General features: G+C 44.8%; 1 protein-coding gene across 5 annotated transcripts; it reads left to right on the top strand.

Annotated features, from left to right (window-relative positions):
* Positions 1 to 400: 400 nt before the first annotated feature.
* Positions 401 to 8,829, top strand: ZBTB14 (zinc finger and BTB domain containing 14). Of its 5 annotated transcripts, none has more exons than XM_059706541.1 (4): positions 401 to 541; positions 2,208 to 2,237; positions 3,092 to 3,173; positions 4,240 to 8,829. In XM_059706541.1, the coding sequence occupies exons 3-4, from the start codon at positions 3,171 to 3,173 to the stop codon at positions 5,584 to 5,586; spliced, it is 1,350 nt and encodes a 449-aa protein (XP_059562524.1). In that variant the 5' UTR covers positions 401 to 541; positions 2,208 to 2,237; positions 3,092 to 3,170; the 3' UTR covers positions 5,587 to 8,829. The 5 variants fall into 5 exon arrangements, with proteins under 5 accessions (XP_059562524.1, XP_059562525.1, XP_059562526.1 ...); XM_059706543.1 differs by lacking the exon at positions 401 to 541 and adding an exon at positions 630 to 695; XM_059706540.1 differs by lacking the exon at positions 401 to 541 and adding an exon at positions 1,371 to 1,510.
* The last annotated feature ends 3,128 nt before the right edge of the window (positions 8,830 to 11,957 follow it).

Here is an 11,957-nt window from a genome sequence, read left to right as displayed (position 1 = left end):
GCCCGGGAGCCGCGATCGCGCATACGCTCCTCGGCTCCCGAAGCCCCGCCCCTGTCCCGCCCTCCCCTTCTCCCGCGCGCGGGCTCCGCGCGCCCCAAGTCGCGCGCGTGCGCGCGCGTGCGCAGGCCAGAGCCCTCCGGGGGCGGCCCCGTAGACTTCAACGAAAGCGTCGCAAGGTCCCGGATTAACCCTTTCCGGGCTCGCCAATATAGAGGCCCGGTGTGGTTCCGTGCCTGCGCAAGCCGGCGGCGCGCCTTCCCCCTAGCCCGCACCGCGCATGCACGGGAAGGGGGGGTGCCGGTGGGGGTTTTCAAGGCCGGCTAGACATTCTGTGCTCGTGCTGGAGGAGGGCTGCTACCATCAGGGACGTGCACGGTTCCCCCCCACCCCGCCCTCTCCCCAAACTCTAAAAAAAAAAAAAAAATCCAAAACACACTGCCACCCACCGTGCCCCCGCGCCCCGCGTCCATCCCGTCCCCGGCCTGCGTGCAGCGAGCGTAGGGAGCCCACGGCGAGTGTCTGTGGCTGTGCCAGGCTGCAGGTAAGCGCGGGCCGGGGGTGCGGAAGGGGCCCGGACCATCCGCGAGGCGGGCACGGGGGCGGCGGGCGGCTGGCGGGGCGGCCCGGAAGCGCGCTCTCGCCGTGCTCCGGGCACCAGCCAGCTCCAGGATGTGCGGGCGGCCGGCGGCGGCGCGGTGCGAGCGGGGACGGGCGTGGGCCGGGGCTGGACCAGGCGTTCTGGGGGCTGCGCAGGCGGCGAGCTGGCTGGGACCGCAGCCGGGCGGCCCCGCGCGCGCGCGCTCGCCGAGCCTGGCGGCGGAGTTCATGGCCGTCCTCGCTCGCACCTCCGCGGTGAGGGCGGAGACGGCCCCGAGCCCGGCGCGGAGTGCGGCCCGCCGGGCGCCGCCCCTCCGAGCCGGGGACCCCGCCGCACCTCCCCCTCGCTGCCTGCGGAGGGGGCCGGGACCCTCGCGCTCGCACTCCCGGGTGCGCCCGCCGAGCTCGGGAAGCCGGCCGCGCGCCGCCCCCGCCCCCGGCCGCGGGAGGGCGGGGGAGGGCCCGGCGCGAGCCGGCCGGGGAGTGCGCGGGGCGCGAGCTCGGGGCTCGCGGGCGGCACGGGGCGCGGCGCGGCGCGGGGCTGCGGAGACCGGCCACACGCCCGCTCCCGCTCGCCGCCGCCGGGACCGCCGCGGGCTCTGCCGCCCGCGCTCAGAGCCGAGGCCTGCCGCCCGCGCGGGAAGCCCGATGAGGAAAGGGAAAGGGGCCCCTTCGCCTCCCGGCTCCCAGGCCGGAGCTTTTGTTGGGGAAGAAATACAAACGGCCCTCTCCAGCCCCCCACCTCCCAGACAGAAGTGCGAGCGTGGCTTGGAGGAACCCCGAAGGCTCCTCGATGGCTCTTGCGCTCGGTTCTCTATCTCCCAGTCTCCAAGTTGCGAGCTTTGGACGGGGAAGTCGGGCGCCGCCATTGTCGCGGCCGTTCAGGGGCAGGGAGGCGGCTGCCGCTACTTATGTAAGTTCGGCTTTGCTTGAGCTCCGGCTCCCTGCTCCGTCAGGGCGCCTGGCGCGCCAGCGATTTGGAGAACCTTCATTAAAGGGCAGCTTTGTTGGGGAGGAGCAGTTAGGGCAGCAGGGCTCACCACCTGCACCGACTGGCAATGGGTATCTTCCAGTTTGACTCACCTGAACTTAGCCATTGGAACATCTCAATAGAAAAAAGGTGGTCGGGAGAGGGAGTGGGGAGAGAGGAGAGAGAAAGAGAGAGACAGAGAGAGAGAGAGAGCGCCAAATAACACCCTAGCCAAAAAAGGGGGGGGGGGCATCAGCACTCTGATGGGTACGGCCACTCCTCTCCCTACCTAGTCCCTGCCCTTTTATCCCACAAGCCCAGGATAGCTACAGGCAGCGGCAGGGAGTGTGACCCGGTAGGAAGTTTGGCCTGGCCTCTTGCTTCTGGGGGTGACTACAGGCCAGGTTCCCTGTGAGGAACAAGGTGAGAAGCATCCCTAGAACTAAGTGTGCCCAGCCCGCACCCTGGTTGCCGTGTTGGCTCTTCTGTAGAGGGAACAAGTTTTCAGGACTTGGGTCTCTTGGTTTGCGTCTTGCGCCACAGTTTCGGGGTCAGACTATTGCAGCCCAGTCCCTTGGTCTTACCACGTTGAAGTCTGTGTGATCACTGTTCGGTAGAAGAAACTTTTTATATTTTTCAGGACATTGGTCTGCAGGATGGAGTCCCTCTGGTAAGAGTTCAAATTAAAAAGCTAGAATTCTGCCCTACCTGGTTTACGGCTTAGTGGATAGAGCATCGGCCTGCGGACTGAAAGGTCCCGGGTTCGATTCCAGTCAAGGCACATGTCCGCGTTGCAGGCTCAGTCCCCAGTAGGAGGTAGCTGATCAATGATTCTCTCTCATCATTGATGTTTCTCTCTCTCCGTCTTCCTTCCTCTCTGAAATCAATAAAATATATACTTTAAAATAAAAAGCTGGAATTCTTTGAGCTTCTCTGTAGGGATACAGGTGAAAACACTGGGGTTTCTCAAATGCAGGCTTAGAGACCAGTGTAGCTTAAATGATGTGTGCTACATTGTACAGAAGTGTGGAAAGAAGAAACCAGCTACTGTTCCCTCTCCTCCAATGTTAACTGTTGGGTATATGAGCTTCTGTAACTTTCTCTGTATTTATATATATATATATACTCTCTATATGAGCCTAGAGAAAAATGTGGAGGGCCACATACTTAGCAGGAAATGGTGGGGGGGAGGGGGCACTTTCTGGCTTTTTCTGATAATCTGTGTAGCTATCAATATCTATAAATGGTCTCTGTGAGAAGAAATTCTTTAGTGGCTTTCCAACACATACTCTGGGCACAGCCCCTCCACACTCCAAGTGCTGCAGCGCTTCCCTGTTCTTCAAGTCTGCTCAGAGCCGGACCTGATGCTGCCAGCCACCCTCCTCTCTGTTCCCAACCTGAAAATGGGTACATGTGCAAGTGGCAGGATAAGAAAGGAAAGTTTATTTTTAAAAAACATTCTTATTTAGAATTTGGGGTAGAGGAAGACTCTATCTTATTCTTGTGTGTCCTTTTCTCTTATAGGACTGGCACACCCCTGATCAGTTATTCTGATCTGAAGAATTTGGTGTTTCAAGCATTAAGACAATAGCCTGAGTTGTTCATGGTAACTATAACTTTGGATATTAAATCTTGAAAATATGGTTTGGTATTTGCTTTAAGAAATATATACGTGTGTGTGTGTTTGCACTTCTCTCTCTCCTCCATTTATACTTGTGGAATGAAAGGCAAACAATATTTTTAAAAGAAAACATAGAATCCATTATTAAAAGGTCACTTTCTGTGACATTATGACATATGTCTTTTGTGCCAGTTTTAAATTCCTTTTGCTTATAAAATACCTGTAGCACTTGTCAAGTACATCCATCTTGATGACGTTTTTGTCTGGATGGCAGATAGATTGGCATATAGAGGGAATGAAACTGCTCATCTTTGAGGGTCGTATTAAACCTTAACCCTCATTCAGAAGCAGCTCAAAACTGGTGTGGAAAAGCTAGAAGACAACACCAAATGGAATATTTTGGCAATATTTCAATATTCCAACTTTCTAGTTCTGCTACAGTGACTTGTCAGTTCTCTCTAGGAAGTAGAACATTGAACGCTGTTAGTTATTTTACTAAATCTTTCTCTGAAATTAGACTAGATACAACATACATGACTGATGGATGCTTGCCTCAGAACTATTTTCAAACCTTGAAACTGAGTTATTTGCCTTTATTAACTCTACTTGTCAGGAAGCACAGGTTTTGGAGCTAGATTGCCTGGATTTAAGTCCCAGCTCTCCACTAAATAACTACAATATTGGGCAGGTTCCCAACATCATCTATGAAATGGAGATAGTAATACCTATCTCATAGTTTCATTTGATCTTTACATTCGCAAAGAGGTGGAAAGCACATAGAACAATACCGGGCATGTATTATGTGCTCAGTAAAAGTTGGCTATCATTATAACTAGGCAAATATTTAGTAAACTGAAGATAAATAGAAATAACAATTTGGAAGTCCCTAAGTTGGGATGTTTTTTCCTACTCATACTCTTGAACACCTCTTAATGACTTTCTGAAATTGTTAGGTACCAAAAATTGATTAGAAAATGAAAATCTACCCGTATTTTCTATGTGGAAAAATATTGTCATAATTATCAACTTTCTTTTTAAAAATTTTTTGTAGGAGTTTTTCATCAGTATGTCTGAAACCATTAAATATAATGACGATGATCATAAAACTCTGTTTCTGAAAACACTAAATGAACAGCGCCTGGAAGGGGAATTCTGTGATATTGCTATTGTGGTTGAAGATGTGAAATTCAGAGCACACAGATGTGTTCTTGCCGCCTGCAGCACCTACTTTAAAAAGCTTTTTAAGAAGCTTGAGGTTGATAGCTCTTCAGTAATAGAAATAGATTTTCTTCGTTCTGATATATTTGAAGAGGTCCTGAACTACATGTACACAGCAAAGATTTCTGTGAAAAAAGAAGATGTTAACTTAATGATGTCATCAGGTCAGATTCTTGGTATCCGATTTTTGGATAAACTCTGTTCTCAGAAGCGTGATGTGTCTAGTCCTGATGAAAATAATGGTCAGTCAAAAACTAAATATTGCCTCAAAATAAATCGCCCCATTGGAGAGGCTGCCGACGCTCAGGATGACGATGTGGAGGAAATTGGAGATCAGGATGACAGTCCATCTGATGACACTGTAGAAGGCACACCCCCTAGTCAGGAGGATGGCAAGTCGCCTACAACTACACTCAGGGTTCAGGAAGCCATCTTGAAAGAACTGGGGAGTGAGGAAGTTCGAAAAGTAAATTGCTACGGCCAGGAAGTAGAATCCATGGAGGCCTCGGAATCGAAAGATTTGGGGTCTCAGACCCCTCAAGCCTTAACATTTAATGACGGAATGAGTGAGGTAAAGGATGAACAGACACCAGGCTGGACAACTGCTACCAGTGACATGAAGTTTGAGTATTTACTTTATGGCCACCATCGGGAGCAGATTGCCTGTCAGGCATGTGGTAAGACATTTTCTGACGAAGGCAGATTAAGGAAGCATGAAAAACTCCACACAGCGGACAGGCCATTTGTTTGCGAAATGTGTACAAAAGGTTTTACCACACAGGCCCACCTGAAAGAACACCTAAAAATCCACACAGGCTATAAGCCCTACAGTTGTGAAGTGTGTGGAAAATCATTTATTCGTGCCCCAGACCTAAAGAAGCACGAGAGAGTTCACAGTAATGAAAGGCCGTTTGCATGCCATATGTGTGACAAAGCCTTCAAACACAAGTCCCACCTCAAAGATCATGAACGAAGACACAGAGGGGAAAAGCCTTTTGTGTGTGGCTCATGCACCAAGGCATTTGCCAAGGCGTCTGATCTGAAAAGGCACGAGAACAATATGCACAGTGAAAGGAAGCAGGTTACCCCCAGTGCCATCCAAAGCGAGACAGAACAGTTGCAGGCGGCAGCAATGGCCGCCGAAGCGGAGCAGCAGTTGGAAACAATAGCCTGTAGCTAGAGTTGACGGGACGCGAACACTTTGCCTGAGCCGTGGAGACTGAGATTGCATTGTTTGTAATAAATGAACACCAGTCACTGTATTATTATTATTTTTCATTTTTTCTGAAAACTTACGGAACATTGTATACTCACTGGACTTAAGGCAGTGCCTGGTTAGGTATTTTTAAAAATTTTAAAGGAAATAACGTTCCTTGTTTCTGACCAAACAGTTTCACTGTCCTGTCTGGTGTCTAGTATTCATGTTGCCAGTAAGTCCTGCCTCTTCTCTTTTTTTATGGTTTTAATTTGAGGACTCCTATGTCCAGTTCAGAAGTGAGAGACTTCTGTTCCAATTTTTAGTATCTCTCTGCACTTGCTGCACTGGTGAACGCACTGCACAGAGTGATAATTGAGTAAATTGATTTCCTAATCACAATTATATGTGACTTACGGTCAAAACAGCATTTTTAGTAACTTAAAGTACTTCGTGTAGATGCAGAAAATACTGGTGGGTGGTTGACCAAGAACACTGCACAGGTATGAAAACGAGGCCTGGAAATGTAGACTGGTCTTAGGTTTGCATTGATTTATTACTTTTCTATCACTGTTTATTTCACAGTTTTTGTGGACAAATAATGAATGGTTGCTTTGCTAAAGTGTTTCTTCATCCATTTTGATTGACCATACCTAACCCAAGAGATGTGGTAACAAGTCCCCAAGGCTGAACAAATCCGTAGGGATATTGGTGATCTAGTGGCTGAGTTCCTTCATTCCCCTTATTTGGGGCATCACCACTCTGAAATTAAGTGGGGTTAGTGGAGTGGACCAGTGCTGAGAGGATTAGAAAACGGTGAATAGGAATCTGGCTCTCAGAGACAAGGTTTTCACATAGGCAATAATTCCAAGGTTTCCTAGATCACAATAAATTTTAATTGATTTTGAAATTAGGACAAAAACAGGTATGTGTCCTCAGATACATTTGTGTAACAGACTGTTATCAAACTTTTGGGTTCTCTGTAGCACATGATTTATCCATAAAGGAGATGCAATATCGTGACTTAAATTAATACATTTAAAATCTTTAAAGTGTGTAAATAGTATAGAAGTATTGGTCTTACGTATTTCAAGGAAAGTAGACAGCTGCACTTTTTTTTTTTTGCACATTGAATAAAATAACTTCCATCAGCAAGAAACATCAGTCTGTTGTTAACCAATATTAAAGAGTGTCAGACCAAATGTTTATGTTTTTGAAGTATATTTCATCACTGGCTACAATTTTAAGTAGAGTTGATTGCCTTTTCATAGCTGTAAGAATTATAAATGCTGTTCCAATTTTGGTGTATGAAAATTTGTTAAACCATTTATTTAGGAATATATTGAAATACCAATAATAGTTTGAATTATGTTCTATAATAAAGCATTAGTCAATTATTTTAGAATGTACAATTTTAGAAAAATGTTGACATTTAAAATTTATTTTTGGTTACTAGGGTTTTTTTTAAGAGACATTAAAATAATTGCATTTCATATTTTGCTGCATTAACACCTATAATTACTACTGTGGGAGAAATTTTATTTTTTAAATGGTGTATATGTTGCACCCAAGATTGTAGGATGAAGATGCTACCTTTTAAGAAACACATTTATTGGTAAAATGCTTAATTTAGTTTAAAATTAATTTAATTTCTTAACAGCTGTTTTTTCCATCCTAAAGTAGTCCTGTCACTGTTTATATGCTATTAGTGGAAGGGAAATTGATTGACATTCCTAGGCTGTTTTAACCAAAGCAAAAGAAAAATAATTTCACATCTGGTTGATAGCTACTTCAACAAACCATTTTTGGGTCTTCACTTTAGTATATATAAGAAAATATACTTCTATCATTTCTGTTTTCATAGTAATCTTTCACACATCTGGGTTTCTACCAAAGTACATTTTTCTACTATCTTCATCATGGTTTTTCAGAGTTGCAAGTTATGTGGTTAACCCTCATCGAAATCACATAATCATAATGGTACCCCAAAAAAGAAAGCTTAAATTTCAGCCCTTTATTTGTATTACGTAAATATTTATCATTTGTCCTATTTTGCATGAGAAATATATTTGTGTTGCAATTTCTACCGCTGGTACTCAGTTTATATGTGTGTTAGGGTGCTTGTCTGCTTGATGGCAGCAAAGTCATGACATGGCAGCTTTCCTGTCTCCTGGCCATTGAGACTGCCTCTCTCCTCACTCAGCTGGCTTTAATAGCCTCCTGGATGGTGAAACCATAATGTTAGACAGTTCAAGGATAACTCTAATCACAGGGGGGTAATTTTGAAATGTCCTTACACTGAATCTATCATGTGAGGGGAAGGAAATTCTAAGCTATCTTTTCCACTATTTAAAAGTCACTTTTTTCTGTTTGAACAAAGAATATCTACAAACTTAATTTTACCTTTTATGCCAACTTGCATTGTATTGGCAATGGTTGAGGAAGATAATTTTAGGAAGTCCAAACTAGGTCATTTATCTACTAATTAACTTTTTTAAAAAAATTGTTAGAAAATTTAAAATTGTTAGACATTATAGAGGTTGCCATCAACTGAGCCTGATACTAATAAATTCTTCCTATTTTGTTGAGGGGGAAAAAAAGATGGAGATGACAGGGAATGTTGCAAATTTATGTAGTTTTGATCTAATTATGTAAGGTTATCTGTAACTCAGTCATTGGAAATCTGGAATACATTTTCCAGAGTAATGCTGTTAGTGGTGATTAGTTCCTAGAACAGCTGTAAAAGCCTGTGTACCTGTAACAGAATTAATGTAAGGGTTATAGTCTTGAGTTCTGAGTCGTAGGAGTTAATGAGCTGAGGCTTCCAGGAATGAGAATGGAAGAAACTGTCCCTTTCCTCTGCCATTTATTTACCTGTAATATCTACCTCCCTTTCTCCATTACCCAAGCCCACCACCTTCCCACACTCCACAATGTATGAGAGACTAGCAAAACATCAGATTGGAGGCAAGATAACCATTAACAACCACCACAGTGAGAGATGAGGACCTAAATTTATTCTGATGCTTCCTTCTAATACTTAACTGAAATCAATGATCACTTTCAGTGATGGGGAGCTCCCTACTTCGCTGATGTCCTACACTCCCAGCTTTAACTGCTCCTTATTCCTTGAATTTTGTCTCCATTTTTGCATGTCCCCTTGTAACTGAACTTTCTTCCCCTTGGAATTATTCAAAATAAAGTTAATCCTGCAACTACTTGACAACACTTGCTTTGGACCCGACTAGCACAGTTTGTTCCCTTTCCCAGTCTTGTCTTAAGCATTATTTTTAAACTAGGGGCCCAGTGCACAAATTTGTGCACCTTGAAAGGAACTGTGGGCCACAAGGCTGCGGTGGGCACAGGGGTGGGTCTCAGCCCATCCTTTGCACCCCCACCCGGCCCCTCCCGCCATGGCCCCTGGTCCCCTGTCTGCCAGCAGCCCCACTCCCACCACTCCCATGTGCTGACGGCACCAGACCCGCTTGTACCCACTGATGGCATGGAACAATTGGGGCCAGTGCCAGCAGCGGGTACAAGCAGCAGCTGCCACTCCAATCACCCCTCAGGAGCAGGGGGAGGTGGAGAAGCCCTTAGGGGCAATGGGGCCGCAGCTGCCACTAATGTGGCCTTTAAAAATTAGATTCCACATATTAGTGAGATTATACAGTATTTGTCTTTCTCAGTCTGACTTATTTCACTAATTATAATGCTTCCATATTGTCACAAATGGTAGGATTTCCTCATTTTTTATGGCTGAATGATATTCCATTGCATATACAGGGACACCTCAGAGATATAATGGATTTGGGTCCCAATTACTGCAATAAAGCTATTACCAGAAAGGGGACCTGCCCTGGATGGGGTCTGCCTAGGGCCAGCCCACAGTGTGTGGGTTCCTGGCTTCATGCAGGAAAGATTTCACAACATGAGTCCTGGTGAATTCTAGAACGTTTATTAAAGCTAGAGAAACAAGAAAGAGCTTGGGGAATGGGCTTAGGCTGCTCTGCTTTGGCTCCCTAAGAAGTCAGAGAAAAAGGGCCTTGGGGCTCATGGGGGTTGTCTAGGACGAACTGCTGCTGCCCATTGCTGCCCTGGTTGCAAGCCTCTTGGGGTCCCTTAGAGTTTAGGAAATGCCTATGGGGATGAAGAAGTGGAGAGGTATGGGTGTGCGCCTGGGAGAGAGCACTCTCTGGGACCTTGAATTTGAGGGGTTTTAAAGGCTGGGCATTTTAGGGGAGGATCTCAATAGAATATTCATCAGCTCTATGCTGATGTACCAAAATGAGAATCATTCTCTTCATCTTTTCTTGGGTGTGGTTGGCAAATAGCACTGATTGAATCTCTGCTCTCTCTCTCCCTGAGTAGCGTGAATTAAGCTATTTACCCTCTGGTTGGGGAGAGTTGCAAACCATTTACTTTTAAGTGTCCCTGGTTTAGGAAGATAGGATTTACTAGGTAGCTGAGATTGCTTGGCATCTTGACTTTCAAGATGGCTGCAAACTGCTGTTTAACTATCTGGTCTCAGTTTCCCTATTCCCCTTGTCCTGGCTTACTGGCCTGTCTCACTAATGACCAGTGATTAGCATCTTTTCATGTATCTGTTGACTATTTGTATATCTTTGGGAAAATGTCTATTTAAGTCCTTTGCCTATTTTTTAATTGGCAAGTTATTTGCTTTAAAGGAGGGGCTTTAAGTTTATTTCAAGATTCAAGTCTATTGTTTTATAATTATTTAATTAGTTCAGCTAATATGCTGCAGATATTTTTTAATGTAATTACTTTAAATTTGCTTGCCTTCTAACTCCATTTGGGCACCAAAGGTGATCACAAGATCCAAGTTCTTTAATATTTATGAGAGGTAGTGGGGGCGGGGGGGGGGGGGGGTGGAAGCTGGTGACCACCTCTCACATTTGTTTTGCTTTTAAAAATGAATGGAATGTGCGTAAGTTCATCCAAGCTGTCACAGCTCTTAGCAAAATAACTTAAACCACACTTGAAGTAATGCAACTAAGGCTTTCCTGCTTATTTTAAGGACGTTCTCCAACATTGGAGACACATCTATGAAAACCATACCCCAAACAGTATTCCCGGCTCCCCTGCTGTCTTTTCTTGATTCACTCTCTTGCTGTGGTGGAGGAGCACATTCTCCATCGGAGGAATGAACAGAAGGTGAACTTTTTGAGATCCATTTTATCTTCTTACTTATTGACGGTGGGGATTGCTTTCTAGATCAGAAAATAAACTGCGGAAGTGAATGATTGGGTGTTTCTGCAGAGCTAGAACTTCCTAGCAAACTTGCTATGGCACCTAGGAAACTAAAAGGTAGTTGAATAGCCAGAGATCTCCAAAGAGATTTAGAGCCTTATCTCCCAATGTGTTTACACTTCAAAGGGAGAGGAGCTACAGAGCCCAGAGCCAGTCATTTACATTCTAAAGGCTTGTTAATGACTAAGGAGCAAACGTTCCAGGGCTTCTCAGGAGGGGGAAGGGGCAGACTTCCAATGTGCAGGGTGACATATGGCTGTCATGCCACCTGTAGGGCACTGGGATGGGGAAACTGGTGCCGCTATTGCTCTAAGTAATAAACAACTTTGATTTCTGCTACAGAACTCTCAGCTCTGCCTTCAGGGTGAAAATGTGAATAAACATAGATATTAAAAACATAACCTATCTTCAAAATTTTGAAAATATCTTGAGAAGCCTGAAGCTATTCTGACTTCTGATCCTTTATGTGTGGCCTATATATTTTTCTCTCTTTAAAGTTTGAAGAATCTTTTCTTCATGCCCATATGGATATTTCCCAATGTGGATCATTGTACTGGAAACTGGTGGGTGGGGCCTTTCAATCTAGAAACTCTGTTCTTCAGTTTGGGGAAGTTTTCTTGAATTATTTCATTTATGATTTGTTCATGTTTGTTTTTTCATTCTCCTGTTTTCCTAGACAAATGCTCTAAATTTATTGTTACTCCTTTTTCCCCCATCTCTTTGTCTTCTGAGAGATTCCCTTAACTTTATATTTCCAACATTTACATTGAGATTTAAAAGAAAGCTTCTTAATTTGAAATAATTTTAGTTTTATGGAAATGTTGCAAAATGAGTACAGAGTTTCCATATACCCTGAGTAAACTTACCCTAACGTTAACATCTTACATAACCATAATACAATTATCAAAGCTAAGAAATTAACATTGGAACAATTCTATTAACTGAACTACAGGCTTAGTTTTGAATTTCACCAGTCCCTCCCCCCCACTCCCCACCCCCCACTAATGTCCTTTTTCTGTTAAATTCAATCCAGGATATCACATTACAATTATTTGTTATATCTCCTTAATTTCCTCCAACTTGTGATT

This window comes from Myotis daubentonii, chromosome 8 (genome assembly GCF_963259705.1).
Source record: "Myotis daubentonii chromosome 8, mMyoDau2.1, whole genome shotgun sequence".
Taxonomy (NCBI): domain Eukaryota; kingdom Metazoa; phylum Chordata; class Mammalia; order Chiroptera; family Vespertilionidae; genus Myotis; species Myotis daubentonii.
The sequence above is the reverse complement of the archived record's forward strand: the minus strand, read 5'-3'. Positions and strand labels throughout refer to the sequence as shown.